Raw genomic sequence first — 19,624 nt, 5'->3', positions numbered from 1 at the left:
GAAGGCATTAGAGGAAAAAAAAGGCATGTGTGAAGGCCCAAAGGCATAAAAGCACACAATGAATTTGAAGAATAGGAAGTCATGAGAAGTGGCTAAAGCACAGGTGGGGTATGTGTGTGCCACACAGTGCAAGGTTGGGAAAGGGATAAAGAAATGGCAGGAAAAGTAGGAAAGTTGCAACAGGGTCTCTGTGCTAGGTAATGAAGTTGAGACTGTTTCACAATCAAAGAAGAGCTGTTGGAGGCTTTATTCCAGGGAAGGGAGATAATCAGATGAGTCTGAGAAAGATTTTTCTTAAGTATTGTGTAGGATGTTCTGGAATTCCCTGTGAGTATTGAGCTTATCATCAGAGAACAAAAGTCACATAGTAGAAATGCATTTGGTTCCACTCAACAGAGTAAGAAATCTTTAATAGTATTTTCAGTTTAATGCGGTCCATCAAAGATACAAGGAGAGCCTAGATTAAGATTCGAGGGATGCTTCTGAAGTGGAATCAATAGGATGTGTTGTACCCAATAAACATGTGTGATAGGGCAGGCAGGGAAGGCGGAAAAGAGAATGATTGAAAGAGTTGCCTTAGGAGATTATGTCGTTTATATAACTGTGCATGGTAATGGTTTCTGTAACTCTTTATAAAGCATAGAGCAATATACTACCTTGTTCAATGAGGCTTCCAAAATGCTCTTGACTGGCCATCAACCCCCTGTCTACCCTCAGAGCAGCAATTCAAATTATAAAACCCTAAATGATAAAATGCCCACAAGTAAATTCAATTAAACACATTTCAAATTAAGATTCTGCCTTGACTGTGGGAGTGGTGGAGTGGAATGGATGGAGGAGGGCAAAGAGGGAAAAGTTAGGACAACTAATAGAATAACAATAAAAATGATAAAGAGGCAAAAAATAAAATAAAATTCTATCATCAAAATTAAAAAAATATTCTGCATTCAGTGCCTGTCTCCATCCAAGTTCAGTACATCAATCAAATATGTTTCAAAGACTTCAGTATTTTGTAGTAACACTTTCCAGGAGCATTTTAATATTCCTTATGTCATTTAGATTTAAATTCTTTCACATTCTACCCTGAAAAAAAAGCAGAATTAAATTTGCTTTAGAGAATCAATGAAAGACCTGAATGCGCAGTTGAAATGCTCATGCAGCACTTTGGGATGAACATAGATGCCTTATGACGGCAGAGTGAAGCTGCTGTGAATAGCCAGATGAAAATTAAGCCAAAAAAACAAACTGTAAAGAACAGCACACTTTGACATATGTGCAAAAGTAGTTGCTATGGTATCATTTGCATCTATTTTGCAAAATTTATAAATCAAGTATTAGAGATAGAAGTAATTTTAGATTCCACCTACTATATATCCTCTACTTTAAGACATGTAATCAATGTGATGATTTTATATAGTACTACCATTACCCGACTCCATGGGGAACAAAAAACTATAAGTGAATCAATGTACTAACTTATCACTGATATTTACAATAAAGGATATATGGTGCTTCAATTCCCTCAAGTAAATAAAATTCCTCAAAAACACATCCAGATAGATACATTGGAAACCAAAATGCCCATACTATATCTAGTACATTTCAACTCCACCATAAGAAGAAAGGTCCTCTCAGTTTTGAAACTTGTAATCTCCAGCAGGAAAGTAATAGGACCCATCAGCTTGTCCTTAATTTGTGTAAGGGTTATGCATGAAGCTCCTGTATGTTGCAACCATGCCCTTGCTTTGCACATTGCCATGGTAAACTGAGTTCTGAGAGACAAAGGGGGAACTCGTCTCCCCCTTCCCTCTCTTGCTTCTCAAGTGGTCCCCCTCAACCATCGACCCTTTGCATCAGCCCACAGCACCCCAAATCTTCCTTGTTAGGACAGTTTTCGTGACCACAATTAGCATGCAAAACCTGTACTGGACATGCTAGAACCATCTGGATTATCCCCCTGTTGACAAACATAAAGAAAGGATGGTTTAACACATACTCATTTCTACTCATTTATCACCCCCTAATTTTTTAAAACCTTTTAAAAATAAAGCATCACATATGTATAAAAGAATATTTTTATATACATGTGAAGCATAAGAAATAATAATTTGACCAAAGAAATTAAACCTGTCTTACATATTTGAAACCCTCTACCAATTTTGTAATCCTTTGGTCATTTCTTCATTTCATAATATACTAGAAGCCTTACAAAATGGAAGCAGTCTGGGAGTTCCCAAGTCCTAACAGGCTGCACTTCACAGTGCTTTTATATACATCTAGAACTAACTAAATATTCATGAGGAAAGTGGTGTTTTCTATCTTAAGTGATAAAAGTTAAAGGTATGCCCTATTTCACTATTAAGAGATAACACTTGATCACTGTAAATGGAAATAATCCTTGCATTTTAAAACTCTTCAAGGGAATCAGATCTGTTTCCCATCCCTCATTCACACATTAAATGTTCTTGTACTCACTAGGAAGGGGCACTTCTGCAAAATTAATCAAATATAAAATTCAATGTTTCCTGCAGATAATTTTGGGATATTCCATTGGGAACTTTTTAGTCTGAATTTTCATTTTTCCTGTGAAGAGACTCTCAGGTTCCAAATTCACAGTCTTTTCTCTTTTAGTGAAGAACAATACTGCAAAACTGCTATACACAGAATCAGTGACAATGTACATTCAGCAAGATGCTCTGCTGGAAATGTCATCATTAAAATCAAATATGGCAAAATGTAGGAATACAATTCACATATAGCAATTAAAAAGTAGCATTTATAATGCTGTAAAAAGCAGCATAGTCATTGATCTTCTGATTTTTCTAAAATTTAAAAAAATTCTGAGATGGAAAATTAGAAAACATTCGTAGTTCTCAATACATCTCAGTAAAGCCAGAGATGACAAATCTCACTTTTGAAGCAAATCAGTGCTACTGTTCTTGACGGTAGTGAAAAACTCATGCTTGATGTCTGAGTAAACATTCTGAAATCTATATTTTCTTTTGTAATGGTTTTTCTAAACATACAAAATAACTGGAATTCTCACCCTGGCCTTGGCTTTATATTTCATATCAGCTTTTCATTCTGTAAGATGCTGCTGCTATTATTCATTCTATATGCATGATAGCTCTTCTGACCATTGGCGGCTTTATCTGCACTTCTCAACCTGGGCAGTTGTTCAACTGTAGTCACAAAGACCTGGCATGTGCACTGAATCCTACCATCAGAGGAGTTCCATTTGGCCAGCTTGGACATTTAGATGAAAATGCCCAGGAGGCAAGTCATAAATAGGCTAAAGCTAGAGATTTTAGAGTCAACAAAATGTTCGAAGTCACTGGCAGGGAGCATGTCTCAAGGGAGAGTATATGGTACAGGAAGATCTTAGGACTCATGTGTCCAAATCATTAGATACCCAATCAAGATTTAAGAATTAAACAAGGGCCTGGAAAATGCAATGTACTCGATTAATAATTTCTATTACATCTAGAGTGAAAAAGACTGTTTTTATTTCCATGGAATTCCGCCTCCAGAACTCTCCAGCAAGAAAGTAAGTGATGACACATGGTGAAAGCCCTGTCCACAGTTCATGTTTATATCCTTGAGGTGAAATCATTCTATTTCAATACATCATATTCTCACTGAATCCCATGTTTAGTGAATGATGAATGCAAGATAGTTTTCACAGTCTGGCTGGTGGCTTGATGCATTCTGTTAGCAAAATACAAAGGAACTACCAGTACAGGAGAGTAGCCTTTCTTAATTCACTCTGCGTGTAACCATGACTACAGCATATTTTCCTAAATTGGTGAATTTTCTCTTAAGAAAATATCAATTCATTCCAGTGCTGGACTCATATTGAGGTTTTGTAATGTCTCTAATCAACAAAATTTGCCTTTATATATGTTGAATCATTTTCTTATTCACAGGATCGAAGCAAAATGACAAATTCTCAATTTAACTGTCAATACTGCACAGTGTCGCTTCTTGGGAAGAAGTTTATGCTAAAGGAGGGCAATCCATACTGCCTTTCCTGTTATGATCGTGTCTTTTGTAACTATTGTGAGGAGTGCAAACAAGCAATTGAATCAGATTCCAAGGTAGGTCTTACCTCAGTTCACAGAGTTATTGCATATGAACAGCAGACAAAAGCTCTGGATGGCCTCTTTCCTTTAGTTAACTGTAGATATTCTATTGTGCTGCTATGGGGTATAAGGATCTTCAAAGTCACCGTCAATCAAGTTCCAAGCACTATGCTTAGCACTATGAAATATAACACATAATTTTATCTTCACAATGACTTTAAGGGATAGGTTAGGGTGCTAAATATTAAAGAGGTTAAGTTATCTGTCCAAAGTTACACAGATAAAATGTTGCATTACTTCTGAAATCACAGGAATATAAACGAATAAGTGCGCAGATATTGGATTTGTACATATTCAAAAATCAATATTTTTCTAATTTCAAATCAGCCTCATCACCCCTATCCTGCCCTGATACCATCACATGTACAGTTCATTCCTCCCACAAAACACATTATTGTCATTTTTCTTCTTTCTTATATTTTTGTTTTTTGTCTTTTTTTTAGTTAGGTGCTATTGAGATTTAGTTCAGTTAAGTGTCAAATACCAATAAGATATGACGATCTAAAAGTAAAGATTGTTCCATGAAAAACCTCTCTTGTTTATAAAAGGAAGGTAGAGAAAACTTGAAGAAAGAGGAGGGGGTCCATTTATTTTCCATCCGTCTTTGGTGACCAACCCAGAAAGCCCCAAGCTGTCACTCTTAATTGCCTAGGGTGTCTCCTCTCTACAAGTAATAGTATCAATAGCAGCTTTTCCTTGACCTACCAGCACAACCTACTGGCACCCAAGTCCTAGAAGTATTGGTTGTGTCTTATAAAATAGCCTGCTTTATCACAAACACATTTAATTAACTTCTCCACTGTCTCGAAGGATCTTTGTTACAAAGGCCGGCACTGGCACGAAAGATGCTTCAACTGTGCCAAGTGCAATCACTCTTTGGTGGAAAAGCCTTTTGCTGCCAAGGATGAGCGCCTGCTGTGCTCAGAGTGCTATTCTAACGAATGCTCCTCCAAGTGCTTCCACTGCAAGAAGACCATCATGCCTGGTAAGATCAAAGGGGGGCCGGCTCTCTAACTGAAACTGCAATGCTTTGAGTTAAGCCCAAGCGCGGGGAGAGTTTAGCAGCCAGCAACCAAATCCTGCTTCTGAGATAAACACCTTTGTTGTTATCTCTTGTTGTTATCTGCGTTACACTTTTAGGCCAGCACTAATTCTATCTGGTTTGATATTCTTCTCAATCTGTATAGACAGCAATGTAAGATCACGATTCTCTTATTTTCTTATTACGGATTCAAAGACTTTTTGGGAGATCAGAACTGCACATCATCAATCTCAGAAGTCAAGTGCCCTGGCATCCCTAATGTTCCCATAACATGGCCTAATTTATCTAAACCAATGCAGCCTTGAATTCAGAGTCCCTACTTACAATACTATCAAATCTCAAAATCGTAGTTTACAGAGCATAAGATTTTCAGTGGAAGTGAGATCAACCATCATTGTGGCAGAGCTCTATATTTTTTCCAGATAAATGTTTTGGAAACCAACAAAACATTATTTTTATAAGGACAATTAGTTTATTATCTTAACTTTAAAATAGATTTTTAAGTACTTTGATATATCTTTGCTTAAAAGAAGATTAAGTTATGCTTGATTTGTACTAACAGGTTCTTACTTTGGGGGTACAGGTTCCCGCAAAATGGAATTTAAGGGAAACTACTGGCATGAAACCTGCTTTGTGTGTGAGCATTGCCGACAGCCCATAGGAACTAAACCTTTGATCTCCAAAGACAGTGGCAATTACTGTGTGCGGTGTTTTGAGAAGGAGTTTGCTCACTACTGCAGCTTTTGTAAGAAGGTAATTGTCTAAAGAGAATGAAGCTTATGGAATCTTCCAGATCACTCTGCTTTTCTAGCTGCATTATACATTCGAAATGAACTGATACTACCATACTATTCCTGTCTTTATACATTCACGCTAGTGTGAATTCCAGTGCGTCCAACCTGTGTCTGCGAGGATGGCCTTCTCTCCTCATTACCATAAAATTCCACCCAGAACATGATTTAATATTCCAAAATCTCAAGTGACTTGATATGCCAGTTCCGGTCATTGCTTTACACTAGATTCCATGTATTCTAGTATAGAACACACATCTCTCTTTGAACAAAATATTGCAAAGAAAGTAACTTTCAATCCACCTAATTTCAGAGAAATACAGATTTCTCTCAGAGTGATAAAGTGAACCAATTAAAAAAGAATTTCACTTCCTCACATTGTGTCTCAGCAAAGCAAATGTTTTCTTGGCTTAAGGATGTTATATTTCTAAAGAGTAAATAGATAGGCTCAAGAGAGTGATGGGATCGTCAGGCAGACTCATGAGACAGAAAGGAGGAGGGCTAAATGCTTTGAGTGGTTTCTCTCCCTTCCAGTACCAGAGAATATCATGTGGGGCCTTTTGACTTGGATACCCATTTCAAACATATTTTCCAATAGAAAAAAGTGAATTTCTAAAGTAAAGTTTGTCTCATTCTTTCTTATCTTCTAAGTTTTTTTGTGAAAGCCACTCTATCACTTTGATAAAACCTGTCTCTAGTCCATAAGACATGTATATTGATGTTCTCAAAAAAATCCTTGACCTGCGAGGCATCATAAGTTTAAAATAGAACTATAAATTGTGACAAGAAAGCTAAATCGTGAAAATATATTGGATTAGTACAGTGATTACTAAACACTTCTGATACATGGATGCCTGTGGCGGATCTCTTCAGGTTTTCTGTGTCCTTGCATCCGGACAGCTAGAAGGCTCTTTGCCACTTTCTAGAAATGCATGTGTAAACATACGTGCACATAAACACACACAACGTAATTGTATATAATAAATTATATAATAAATATTATATAATATATATAATACTACTGCATCTGAAGAGTCATCAACCCCTAAGTTATATAAACCCCTGAATTATAATTCTTAAGTTATACTAGAATGATGGTTGAAAATTACAAACCATAGTACCATGACATCCTATACCCAGGGACTTCCATTGCACTGCCAGAAACATGACTGAGAAAAATGACCTTAACGGCCACAGCCAAACCCTATAACCCTGTGGCAGCTGAAGCTCCAAAAAGTCACCAGAGTCAACTACATCCATTTAGAAACAGATGTTGGAAATAAAAATGGATTTATTTCACTATTTTGAGGGACAAAAAAGTGGGCCATTTTAGGCTGTTTCTTAAAGATTTACCTTAAAATGTTAATGAGATGTATGGAAAATATCTTAAAGGCATTTACTGGGTACACGATATAACGTTGCTGTGACACTCACTGCAAGGCTTCAGAGGGGAACTTCTCCAGTTAATCACCTGCCAAGCGCTGCCTGGGCCCAAAGCATGGGCACTTCCCAGCCTATGGGAGCCTGTCCTATATTTAGGCCATGATTTGAGGTCACCAAAAGTTTATGAAATGTTTATACTGCGCAATAGAGAGATCATGGCATGCCAGGCTATTTCCTATTTAGTTTTTTAAGCCACAAGTCCTTTAAGGAAAGGTGGACATAAATGTTTCTCATCAAGACAATCCCAGCTGAAGAAAAACAATTCATTTCAACCCAGCCAAAGAGCAAATATATAAAACAACAAACAGGCAAAAACTACTTGACACTCAAACCCTTAGAACCTTTTTCATAGGTTTTGTTTTGTGAAACTAAAATTTATTTTCTACCACACAACAAGTAACCTCAAACAGTGCTTTGAATTCAAGCTTCTCAAGATTCAAATACTGTATTCTGCGATTCATCAGCTGTCATGTACGGGGTGTAAAATCATTGTGTTTCCACTTTGTCACAAAGAAACTTATTCTAAATCTTGGAAATAATCAGTGGTAAAAAAACAAATCCTGATATTAGATTCATTTTAGCCCGCCTTCCTCTTCAAAAGGAACATAATCACAAGTAAACTATTTTTTGATTGTCATGAAATTCTTTTTTTAATGTAATCTCTGTTGTATTTTTCCCATGACCATTTAGGCTCCTCATTTCCCCTCCCTCCAGCAATCACCACACTATTACCCATGAGTCCTTTCTCCTTTTTGCTCAATCCCTCTGCCCCTCCACTAGCTGTCATCTGATCTCCATCTATGGGTCTGTCCCCATTTTCCCTGTTAGCTCAGTTTGTTCATTAGATTCCACATATGAGTGAAATCATATGGTATTTGTCTTTCTCTCACTGGCTTATTTCACTTAACATGAAATTCTCCAGGTCCATCCACACTGTCAAAAAGGGTAAAAATTTCTTCTTTTTTTTTTTACAGCTGAGTTGTATTTTATTGTGCAAATGTTTCATAGTTGTTTTATCCACTGCTCTACTGATGGACACTTTGGATGCTTTCATATCTTGGCAATTGTAAATAACATTGCAATAAACATAAAGGTGGTTATGTTCTTTTGAATTAGTGTTCAAAATAGACACTTCTCCAAAGAGGACATACAGATGACCAATAGACATAGGAAAGGATGCTCAACATCACTAATTATCAGAGAAATGCACATTAATACCACAATGAGATATAATCTCACACCTGTCAAAATGGCTGTCATCAATAATCCAACAAACAGTAAGTGCTGGTGAGGATGTAGAGAAACCCTTTTGCACTGCTAGTAGAAATGAAAACTGGCGCAGCCACTGTGGAAAGCAGTATGGAGATACCTCAAAAATTAAAAATGGATCTGCTTTTTGATCCAGCGATCCCACTTCTGGGAATCTATTGGAAGGAACACAAGCAAACTCCTTTTAATGTTCCACTGTGTCTTCTCCATAATTAAACAGTCTTTGTGGTGTGTATATTTTTATTTTGCTGTGAACACATTTTTCCAAGTTTGAGTCTCTTAAGCATTGCCTGCTAATCTGTGACCAAACAAATGAAAGGACTCTTGAACCCTGCTGGGCCTCATGGAAGGCATTTGAAGGCCGCAGGGAGTATTTTAAATTGCTCCTGTTCCCACACATCATTATGTTTCTCATTTACTTAGTATAGTTTTTCTTTCCTTTAGGAAAAATAAATTTTCTTCCAAATACCTTTAATTTTTTAGATATTTGTTGTTAGATTTTAAAATGTCTTTAGAATAATTGTTTAAAAGCCTTCTGTCACAGACAAACAACATTTTTTAAATCTGTCAGTGATATGATTGATGACCTAGAATAGGCTGTACTTTTTTGTATCTAGTTAATTTAAATGCAAAGGTTATCAGAGCCATCTCAGACACAACGCTGTGTCAGTCATTCTCAAACACGAACACATTCCAAGTTCCACAATGGCCTCAAGTCAATAGCGTGGTTCTGAAAGATGCTATGACTTAAAAATTGTTACACAGGAAGAGTTGTCCAGCATTCACCCGTCTGATTCTAAATAAAGATACCTCTGCATTTTAAAAAGTAGAATCCATGGATTAAAACTGGTTTAAAAATATTATATTATGGAAGAATAATAACCATCTCTGACAAAACAATAGCATGTCATGCATTGAGGCTCAGTGGACACCCAGCGCTCCTTACTTCGAGTCCTGATGTGGAAAACTCACACAGGTGCCCACAGTGGTCCTTCTGTGCTAGATATAATCCTGGGATTGCTTTCCAAACACCACTTCTTCTTGGTGTTCATTCATTTATTCATCCGACAAGAACTCAACTGTTTACCATTGCAAAGCTATCTTGCCTCAGTATTGTAATAATGTTTAAGCACACAGGCTGTAGAGTCGGATTATACAGATGTGAGTGCCAGTTCTGTGAAACCCTGGTGAGTGACACCCACTCAAACCCCAAGTAGTTCTTCATCTTTTAAAGGGTAAAGGTAATAATATCCCTCCTGTGTAGAGATGTTGAGAATAGTTAGAGGTCATTCCTTAGCTGAGGACTAAAAAAACGGGTAAGAAGTTTTAGTCATAATTAGCAGACAATGGTGCTTATCAATTCCATTCAAGGTTGTTACTGCTGGATCCTGTGGAACATGGAGAAAGCCTTGGGGGGGAGCTGTTTTTATTTGTTTGTTTGTTTGTTTTCAGCCTCCTTAAAGGGTAAACCTGGAACACAGGATAGAAAATGTCTTAGTTCTAATGTCAGATCTTTGAAGACCAACAACAAGGTCACAGAAAGATGAACCAAGGAAGCCACAACCAACTTTTTTTATCTTTCTGGATCCATTAAGGCCCTCTTCTTTTCTGTTCCATTGTGGGAGAAAAATTAGGATATGTATCACCAGCTCCATTTAATCCCTATAGCTTCCTGCTTCCCATAGCAGTTCAAAAGGTCACAGGAAAAGGGCAGCCTGACACAGAGTGGTTGAGGAGGCCGCAGAACCACTTGTGGACATAGAATCGCAACACGACCCCCACGGTTACTACCTTTTCTGTGATCCTTTGGCAGGTGATAACTTCAGGTGGGATAACATTTCGTGACCAGCCATGGCACAAACAGTGCTTTCTGTGTAGTGGCTGTAGGAAAGAGCTCTGTGAAGAAGAGTTCATGTCCAGAGATGGTTATCCATTCTGCCTGGACTGCTACGACCACCTTTATGCCAAAAAGTGTGCGGCCTGCACCAAACCCATTACCGGTGAGTCTTAATACAGTCCTCCCACGAGACAGCTGTGACTTTGTTAATGCTATATAGTTCATTTCAACAATGCAAGGTAAAAGATGGGTAAGTTTTTCCTTATATTCCTTTTTGAGATAAACACAAAATGTGTAAACACAAATATTACACAGACCACTCAAGATAAGTATAGAGTATAATTAGGGTTGCCCTGTTCTGTAGAGAGTAATTAATGCTAAGCCTAATGGTACTGATGCTCAACTAAAGTAATAGTTCAGAGAAAGAAGAGAACAGGATGAACTGAGCAGTCAGAGAAGATCTTCATGAGGAGGACTGATCTGAGCCAAAACCTTTAAGGATCTGAGTGGGAGGGAGGGGTACTTGGAAATCAAAACCCTGATGAATTCCAAACAAGGGTGAAGGGAACTTAAAATGGAAAAAATTTTAATTAAAGGTAGGTATTGTATAAAAACCCAAGGCTGTACTAATTAGGACAAATAGGAATTAATTAAACTTCATTTTAATACGCTTCTAACAAATGTACTCTCTTTACTCTCTCTTCCCTTGACGTAAGTTTTAGTTATGAATAGATGAAGTAAAACAAGGTGGCCCTTCTCCTGAAGAAACAAAGTACTTGCAACATGGTTTGTGGATAACATAAATGGCAAATCACTGTGTTAAGTAGATTTTCAAGGTAAAAAAAAAAAAAAACACAGCCGTGCCTGATGTAGCTCAGTGGATTGAGCACGGGCCTGTGAACCAGAGGATCACGGTTCGATTCCCAGTCAGGGCACATGCCTGGGTTGCAGGCAGGTTCCCTGCAGGCCAGTTCCCTGCAGGGGATGCACTAGAGGCAACCATACATTGATGTTTCTCTCCCTCGCTCCTTCCCCTCTAAAGATAAATAAATAAAATCTTAAAAAAAAAACACATGTTTTACTCCGGGACCCTTTTAAAATGTTTCTGCTACAGTAAAAGAGCTAAAGCTAACATGGCCCGTGAGAAATCCAGCAGCTATTCTTTTGTCACTGAATAAGGTGGAAGAACTCCCATCCCTAGGAATCTAGGATTATATTTTCTCTTTCAGTGTATGTAACACTCAGATCATTATATCCCTCCCCTTCTCTTCCATCTTTAAGTACATCACAGCATGAAGGTTGCATCTTCATGAATCTGTGAAGAAGGAGAACAGTTTTGCTGCACACCCAGCTTGGCGGGCTTCTACTGACTTGCGAGTGGGGACAGAGAGTTGCCTGGGCACACAGAGTACAGCCCTACTTGTCTCCAAGGGGCAGCACACTTTTCAGAACGTGACAGTGGCCCGCAGGGGACATCGGGCCGGCAGGCATGTTTCGTGTGGCCTGCACACGTTTGGAAAGAGTCTAATGTGATATAACGTAAAATCCTGTCAGAGTGTGAGCAGACAACCCTTACCTTCTACAGCCCGCTCACCGTGTCATGGAGCTAAGTGGCTGCCCCACTGCGCAGGGGGTGTCCTCTCTGTTCCTCACAACTTGTTGTCATCACTCACCTACATCACCCTTCGGCCCTTTCAAGGACTTGCTTTGGCAATTCCAATCAGACTCCAAAGCTGGAACTCTCCGAAGCTTAGGCTCCAAAGCTTGGACTCCACTCTACTTCCTGCCCTTTCCACATCTTCAACTCCTGCAGTCAAGAGAAAAAGCCACTGTCTTCACTGATTTTATCTAGAAAATAGGGTATGCAGAAATGCACCTGGACCTCCAAAATCTACTTGGTAGGATCTGCAATCACAACCCAACAGATTCAGTCAACTTAGTCTAGAATGTTCTTCTTGAACTAGTCACAAAAAAGGTGGGGGATGGGTTTCCATGAGGAAATGAGAAAATTAAGTGACTCAAAAAGGATTTGAAAACTTTCTGGGGACTGAAATGGCAAATACTCATCTGTAAAGAGCCTACATGAGCCCTGAACTTGACGAGGTTCAATTCTGATGTATGACAGATTTTTTTCTCACAGACAGTTGCAGGCGAATCATTGAGCCCAGCTGTTTAAGGTTCAGACCACAGCAAATGCACATGGTTTCTGCCTGTAGCAGGAGGATCAGAAGCTAGAGATCTGACCCAAAAGTAAACCAAATGGAAGACAGTGTATTTAATTTAGAATGATAAGTCTTTTGCTAATTATTTTAATCTTCTTTTGGCTCTGTGACTGAGAGATACCAGAGACTAAAATAAAACTTCAAGCTCACTTCAATATTTTTAATCTAATTCTTATACTTATATATAAGTCCTACAGCAGTACTTTTTAAAAAATTGAGCTATTTTAATTAATGTACCACAGGGAATTTTTATAATGTCAAATATTTATCTTCTGAAAGTTGCATATTCATGCAAATAATATGTGACCCTAAGGAACTAGGTTGGAAAGTTTTCAAAATACTACCATATATTAACTAAATCTGTAAGTCGTAAGATAAATTTTTAATCCCATCATAACGAATTTCAGTCATCTGAACAAACTCAAGGTAAAGCTATGTATTTCTCCTCCTCCTCTAACACTGGGGTGAATGACACAGCTGACTTAGTGAGCATTGCCCTGGACCAGGGATTAGATGGCCTCGGTCATGCCCCTGTCACCACCTAGTGTGTGACACCCAGTGAACAGTCATGCCTGAGGTCCTCACGAGCCTCATTTTTTAAATAAGAAGTTGAAGAGGATCACATCTGAGCTTTCTTTCATTTCTGTTAATTTTGACTCAAGGAATTTCAAATACTACGATTTCTTCAGTAAGCGATACTAATGTTTTGGATTATGTTTTTTACAAAAGATAAATTCAGGGCTAATTTGGGGGAGTTAAGAGCACAGGCTCTGAAACCAGATGGCCTAGGATCAAATCCAGATCTGCCACTTACCAGCTGGGGTATTTGGGCAAGTGGTCAAAACTCCCTGTCAATTTTTGTATGCAAAGTGGGGTTAGTGATGCCACCTACAGCATGAAGGTGAGGTGAGAGCTGTATGAAGTAATAGGAGGTAAAAGGTTTAGAATATTGATGGACTCATTTTCAAGTGCTCAATAAATGTTAGTTCTCATTCTACTGAATTTCCAGGAATAAATAAATGAAGCCAGATAAAAATAGGACCTATTTCCTGGATGACATTCTTCACAACCTGAGGAAATAGGCATATCTAAAATTGAAGAAAATTATAAACATCATATGTTCAGCCTAGCCTTTCTTAAATTACTGCTACCCATTGCTTCAGTTTTTCTCCCTCTTTGTAAAATTCTAGAAGGATTTTTACATTATCACTTGTAAAGGATTACCAATAAACTCAAGAAAAACTCATGAGCATCAAAGTGCAAGATGTGTAGTCATTAATTTTATGAACATATGAACAGAGATAATTTTCATATATAGAGAACATTATTCTTGTATTCAGCTTATTACTGTTTTGAATAATGTTAAAAGGGTTAATTGGTTTATTATTGATTTATTAGAAAATGGTGATAGTAACATAAATAACGTGCTATAAGTTTAATTAAAGAAAGCAGAGCAATTTGATATAAATATATCTATGACCTAGTAAATTATATGTAAAGACATCAAATAATGTTTCTAAGATGGAAATAAAAATTCATTATAATAAATTAAGGAGAGTTTATCTGAAATAAAATTTTTATTCACTCTTTCGGCTTCACCATCCCAAATGGAATATTTGGAAATTCTATGAAAATCAGCACATGAGTTATTTTAACTTCACTCTATGGGTAACAAGAGGGTTTTCTCTAAGGCTTTTCTCAAGAGGATTTTCTCTTAGAGAAAACTTGGCAAATAAATAAAGAACCCAACACAAACCTAAGCTGTCCCAACCCATTCCCAGTTTCTGGATGTTTCTGCTTTTCACAGCTCCTCACAATCCTCCTCGAACTGCACCCTGAATTCATATGAAGGATATAGAGATAGTGTCTCCCTAAGACTCAGATTCTACCTTTCTTAGAAGCACTGTGGGGCCCCAGTGAGGCCCAAGTGGTGGAGGCTGACAACGTACTTCTTGGAAACCAATCATTGGACCACCAGGTCTCAGGGATCAGATTCCCAGACCTTTGCCGCAGGCCTGGGCTAGAGCTGTCTCTGGACAAGGTGATAAGGTTGGGTTAGGCTGCCTATGTGATACTCTGGATGAAATTCTCTATTCGGGGCTTTTGGGGATTGCGTCCCAAACTACACTATGACCATGGGACTTTATCCTAAGTAAAATTTAAACATAGAAAAAGAAGGGAGGGACGAGAACTAAATGTCATCAAAACACTAGATATGAGCCCAGGAAGCACACTTTTATTTTGTTTTACTCTAAGGCTGCCTCTCAGAAAACAGAGCACAAAGAAAAAAAGGAGAAAGGTACCTGTACTTCAGTATCTCTTCCCACTGCACCACCCTGCACTGCACTGCCTTAGCAGTCCTCATCTGTTTCCAAAAACATGTGGTTTTTATATCCAAATGCTGCCAACTTGTGTAATTATGGAAAAATTTCACTGGGACTCAGACTAGATCTCAACGGTGGAACTCGCTTACGGGTAACATTCCCAGATGGACACAAAACCACAGGGGCAGCATTCTTTTTTTCTGTGACTTGCCTCAATATAGTCCTGCTGCGTGTCCAGTTTCTGAAAGCGTTTTTGATAGAATGCTCAATCTATCCATTGAAAAAAAAGATTATTCTTTTTTTCCGATTCCTTTACAGGTCTCAAGGGTGCCAAGTTCATCTGCTTTCAGGACCGCCAGTGGCACAGTGAATGCTTTAACTGCGGGAGGTGCTCAGTCTCCTTGGTGGGGGAAGGCTTCCTGACCCAGAACAAGGAGATCTTCTGCCGCAAATGTGGCTCTGGGGTAGAGACGGACATCTAGAAAGAGACGGTCCTTCCCTCCCTAAAATCCACCTTGCTTTTGTTCTCACTAAACCCAGAAGTTGGTTGAAGTCATATTTCTGATTTAAGTTTTAGAAAATATTAATGTAGCGTTCATAACAGAAGGGTTTGGCAAACATTCTGATTGAACTGTATTATAAGAGCACAAAAAGGCACAGTTTAACAGAAAGGAATATATACTAATTCACAAAGGCACCTTTCCTTGCAAAATACTGCACTCTGCTGTTGGAAACATAGGAAATTATCTCTTATTGTAATAAGGTATATGACCTATACAAAGAAGTCATGGAAGTTATTACTAAAGACAGATGTTTCTCAAAGGTGCAGAATAAAAACGAAATTAGAGGTCAAATTAAAAGGCATAGGTTTGCATTCCTACTGAGTCAGTTTTACATAATGTGATATGAACAGTAGGGCCACAGTGATCAGGGAAAACTGATAAGCATTCATCACGTATAAGAATTCTGTCATTTTATCTTTTATTACTCACGCATGCTGACTTGGAACACCAAAACTGCAGTTTGCCCTCAGCCACACTGCTTCCACAGCTGGCTGGTTCCCATGTTTAAGCAATGGAATCTGAGGATTGTAGGTGCTGTGGCTCTCGTATGTTAGAGATACAGTGGGTCCTCCCTACCTGGGGATAGTCAACCCACAGGTTTCAACACGTTTTGTATTAAATGTGCTTTCAAAGCCCACATGATTTTTCTAAAGCCTTACTTTCTTTCATGAAAGTAAATGTCTATTCTTTCAAATGGGCTAACCAGGATAATCATTGTCCCCAAAGGCAAACCTTTAAAGTAAATAGATCATTAAATCATCACTTGTGGAAATGAGTTTCAGGGAAGGGATTGAGTGTTGGAACATGACTTTCATCCAGATATCTAAAGGCATAATAGAATGCGTAATTAGCTCTGAGCCTCATGCATTCTGACTTCTAAAATTACATTGATGATTAATGGAAGACCATAAAAGTGGGCTTTGAAGACAGCTAGTAATACTAAGAACTGAAAAAGAATAATTCACAGCTGGTGATTCAAGACCCAGAAAGCAGCAGAGTAGAGCCGCAGGAGCTATGAGGGAACCCTCCCACCTGCCCTCCAGGCCTGCGCTGCCTACGCCGCCCCTGCCGCACTCCCCACCCACGCTGACCCGGCCCCAGAGGCGCACTCACAACCCGAAGCAGCCATTCTAAAAATGAGTCCGTTTTATTGGTCATAAGAGAAGTAATAGACTTCCGGGGAAGTGCGGACAATATTTTTCACTTTGTATGGGACAAATGGAAAGCAACCTCTGCTACCTTTTTCAGTCCACTTGAGTGGTGTAGAGGGAGGTCAGGAGAAGAAGCGCACAAAGACATACATTTTTATGTGTCTACTCAGACTGAAACATAGCATTAAACTTTCTGATTGAAATCTAATTACATGTTGTGGCTGATTACCATGATTAAAATAACATCACAAGCGATCCAATTAAAATTGTTATGGAAACACAATTTTTGAAATAGTTTAAAATGCAAGGACATTTGGAGATGCTAACAATTTAGAGATACTAATAAAAGCTCAGGCTACATACGTTATTTGAAAATAGTAATCGTCTTTCTTTTTTTTTTGTATTAACAATGCCAAGATCTTTTTTTTCACATTCACTTTAATAATAAGGAATGAAATATGCCAATTTTTCTGTGCCCTAGAAAATAATAAAGCATTGCATATTTAGAAAGCCAAGGCATTCTAAGACTGGATAGATACACAACATGTAACATTAACTCAGTTAACCAATTCCATATAAACACACGAAATGTAATGTTTTCTTAATTAAACAATCGGTATTATTGGGGCACTTTGCTGCATGTAAGGGAAGAGATCAGACTTCAGTGGTGGTGCTGAGGCGAGGGGAGGGTCAGCCAGGCTTCGGAAATATGGGAATGTCAGGTAAACAAACCCCTTCCCACAGCTCATAAAAAGTGTCACAGACCTTATCCTATAATTGATTTCGGGTCAGTCAAGGAAAAAGCTCTCTAAAGGACCCATTTAAAGATGGAATTGGTGGCCTGGAGAAGCAGCGGGCTCCTAGGGATTGAAAGAGCAACATCTGCACAGGTAGGAAGCAGGAGCAAGTCTGTGCTAAAAACAGGCCTGGGCACTAGACTATGGGCCTGGGCACAACAGAAACTGCCCCAAAGAGCAAGAGGAAATGAGATTGCTACAAGGGAAGGGGTCAGATGAAAGGAGAGTGTTAACTCTCCGTTAAGTTTTATAAAAGGTTTATGTTTGCATAAGGTGCAATAGAAAGTTATGAACTATTCTTAAGAAAAAAACAACACAACAGAGTTTGAGAAAGATCCTGCTAAAGATTCTGCGTGGCCTAGAACTGAAGAGGGCGAGGTCCAAAGTCTAGGCCTCCTCAAGCGTGCGGTTAGTGGAAGAGACAAGTATCAGTAAGTATCAGTAAGAGCTATATGTGCAAGACGACAAATCAAAATATTTCCTGTTGTCATGTGATTAAAAATGACAAAAACGCAGGAAAGAAATTTCTGCCTCCATGCTAACAGGGTGCCCAAGGGCTCAGTTTGCACTTTACCAATGGACTGTAGAACAATCCAGACCCATTGGTTAAATGAAGTGTGACAATGCTACCATCATGAGTTTGAAACTTACATAGTCGATATAACTATACAAAGAAAACCCTCTGTTGTATGCTGTACCACAAATGAAAAATCAGCCCCAAAATATGTCTGATGTTAGTGACATCGTTTTTTAATTTAAGTAACATGTATTTTTAATCTACCTGGCATATTAATATTCATATTTTAAATTAAAAATGATTGTTATAGTATGTTTTAGATATAGATAATTGAGCACAACATGTATTTTTTAATTTACCTGGCATACTAATAATTGTATTTTAAATTAAAAAATTATTGTTATAGTATGTTTTAGATATAGATAATTGAGTACAGTATGTATTTTTTAATCTACCTGGCATACTAATAATCATATTTTAAGTAAAATAAACGATTGCTATCGTACATTTTAGATATAATTAATTGAGCACATAAATTATTCTCAAAGACATTTAGAGATAGATATTATTGCAATAATATAGTTTTTACTTAATTTACAAATCATGATTTTCAAACATTTTTGTGCTAAATAAATTTGCATAGTACATATTTCTGATATTATTTTTACTTCTTTAGTTTTTACATTCACTGTGTAGTACACAGAATAGATATGAATAACTTTGTGGTGTTCCTACTTCTTACATAAGGAGCATGATAACTTTTATCTTGTTGTCCTGTTCATTTTTACAACACCCAAACTATCTGTTCAGATAAAATTTCAAGGCTTTAATTAAAAAAGTGATGTAACTGAATTCTGTCTGACCCAAACATTAATGCCTTTCCTGTGAACCACATCTGTGCTCTTTCTTACAGTGGTCAGCTTTTCTAAATATCCTAAACTAAGAATTATTTTACTTCTAATTATTATTTTATGATTCTAAATATATTGTATCACAAGTAATTCACTTCAATTGAATTTTCCACTTTTGACTGAGAAAGTATGTTAATTCCTTATTATTTCTACATTGGAGGAACTGTTAAAAGTCTTTTTATTTTATCTAAAGCAAAATTTGTGTTTGTAACACAAACCCTCATGAAACTTAGCTGATCTACACTAGTTAAGTTCTCTCCAGAGTTGCACTGGACTATGAATTCACTGAATGTCAAAACATGTCTCACAAAGAAATATTTGGAAGAATATATCTCCCCAAACATTTCTAGTTCATTTAAAAAATCACAAGGCTTTGAAGTATAACGAAATTCTAATGGGTACTCACATGGTAAACTTGGTGCCTTGCAGTTGTGTTTCTTCAATGAGAGAGTCAGAAAATTAATAGATATTATACTTGCTAAGATATTACTTTTGTCCTGAATACCTTCCCCTGGAAGCGTCAGGCTTTTAGATCATTATTCTCCCAGAACCATTTCAAGAGCAGGCTGGAATAACTGTAAAAGAAGTGTTTGGGGAACTTGGAGATCCTCCTTC

At 37.8% G+C, this 19,624-nt stretch overlaps 1 protein-coding gene across 3 annotated transcripts in view; it reads left to right on the top strand.

Moving 5' to 3' along the window:
- The window catches only part of FHL5 (four and a half LIM domains 5), a 32,237-nt gene extending 13,816 nt beyond the window's left edge, over positions 1–18,421 (top strand). The window contains exons 2-7 of one of the 3 annotated variants that reach the window (XM_053664726.1): positions 3,488–3,547; positions 3,927–4,097; positions 4,953–5,127; positions 5,768–5,937; positions 10,501–10,687; positions 15,389–18,421. In XM_053664726.1, coding sequence (XP_053520701.1) covers positions 3,939–4,097; positions 4,953–5,127; positions 5,768–5,937; positions 10,501–10,687; positions 15,389–15,552 — 855 coding nt within the window. In that variant the 5' untranslated portion in view covers positions 3,488–3,547; positions 3,927–3,938 and the 3' untranslated portion in view covers positions 15,553–18,421. The remainder of the gene's footprint in view (positions 1–3,487; positions 3,548–3,926; positions 4,098–4,952; positions 5,128–5,767; positions 5,938–10,500; positions 10,688–15,388) is intronic. The other 2 variants (XM_053664725.1, XM_037144427.2) reach the window with 2 other exon arrangements.
- Positions 18,422–19,624: the final 1,203 nt, after the last annotated feature.

The sequence above is a fragment of the Artibeus jamaicensis genome, unplaced genomic scaffold (assembly GCF_021234435.1).
Source record: "Artibeus jamaicensis isolate MK-2021 breed Jamaican fruit bat unplaced genomic scaffold, CSHL_Jam_final contig_387, whole genome shotgun sequence".
Lineage (NCBI taxonomy): Eukaryota > Metazoa > Chordata > Mammalia > Chiroptera > Phyllostomidae > Artibeus > Artibeus jamaicensis.
This window is presented reverse-complemented; position numbering and strand designations above follow the sequence as displayed.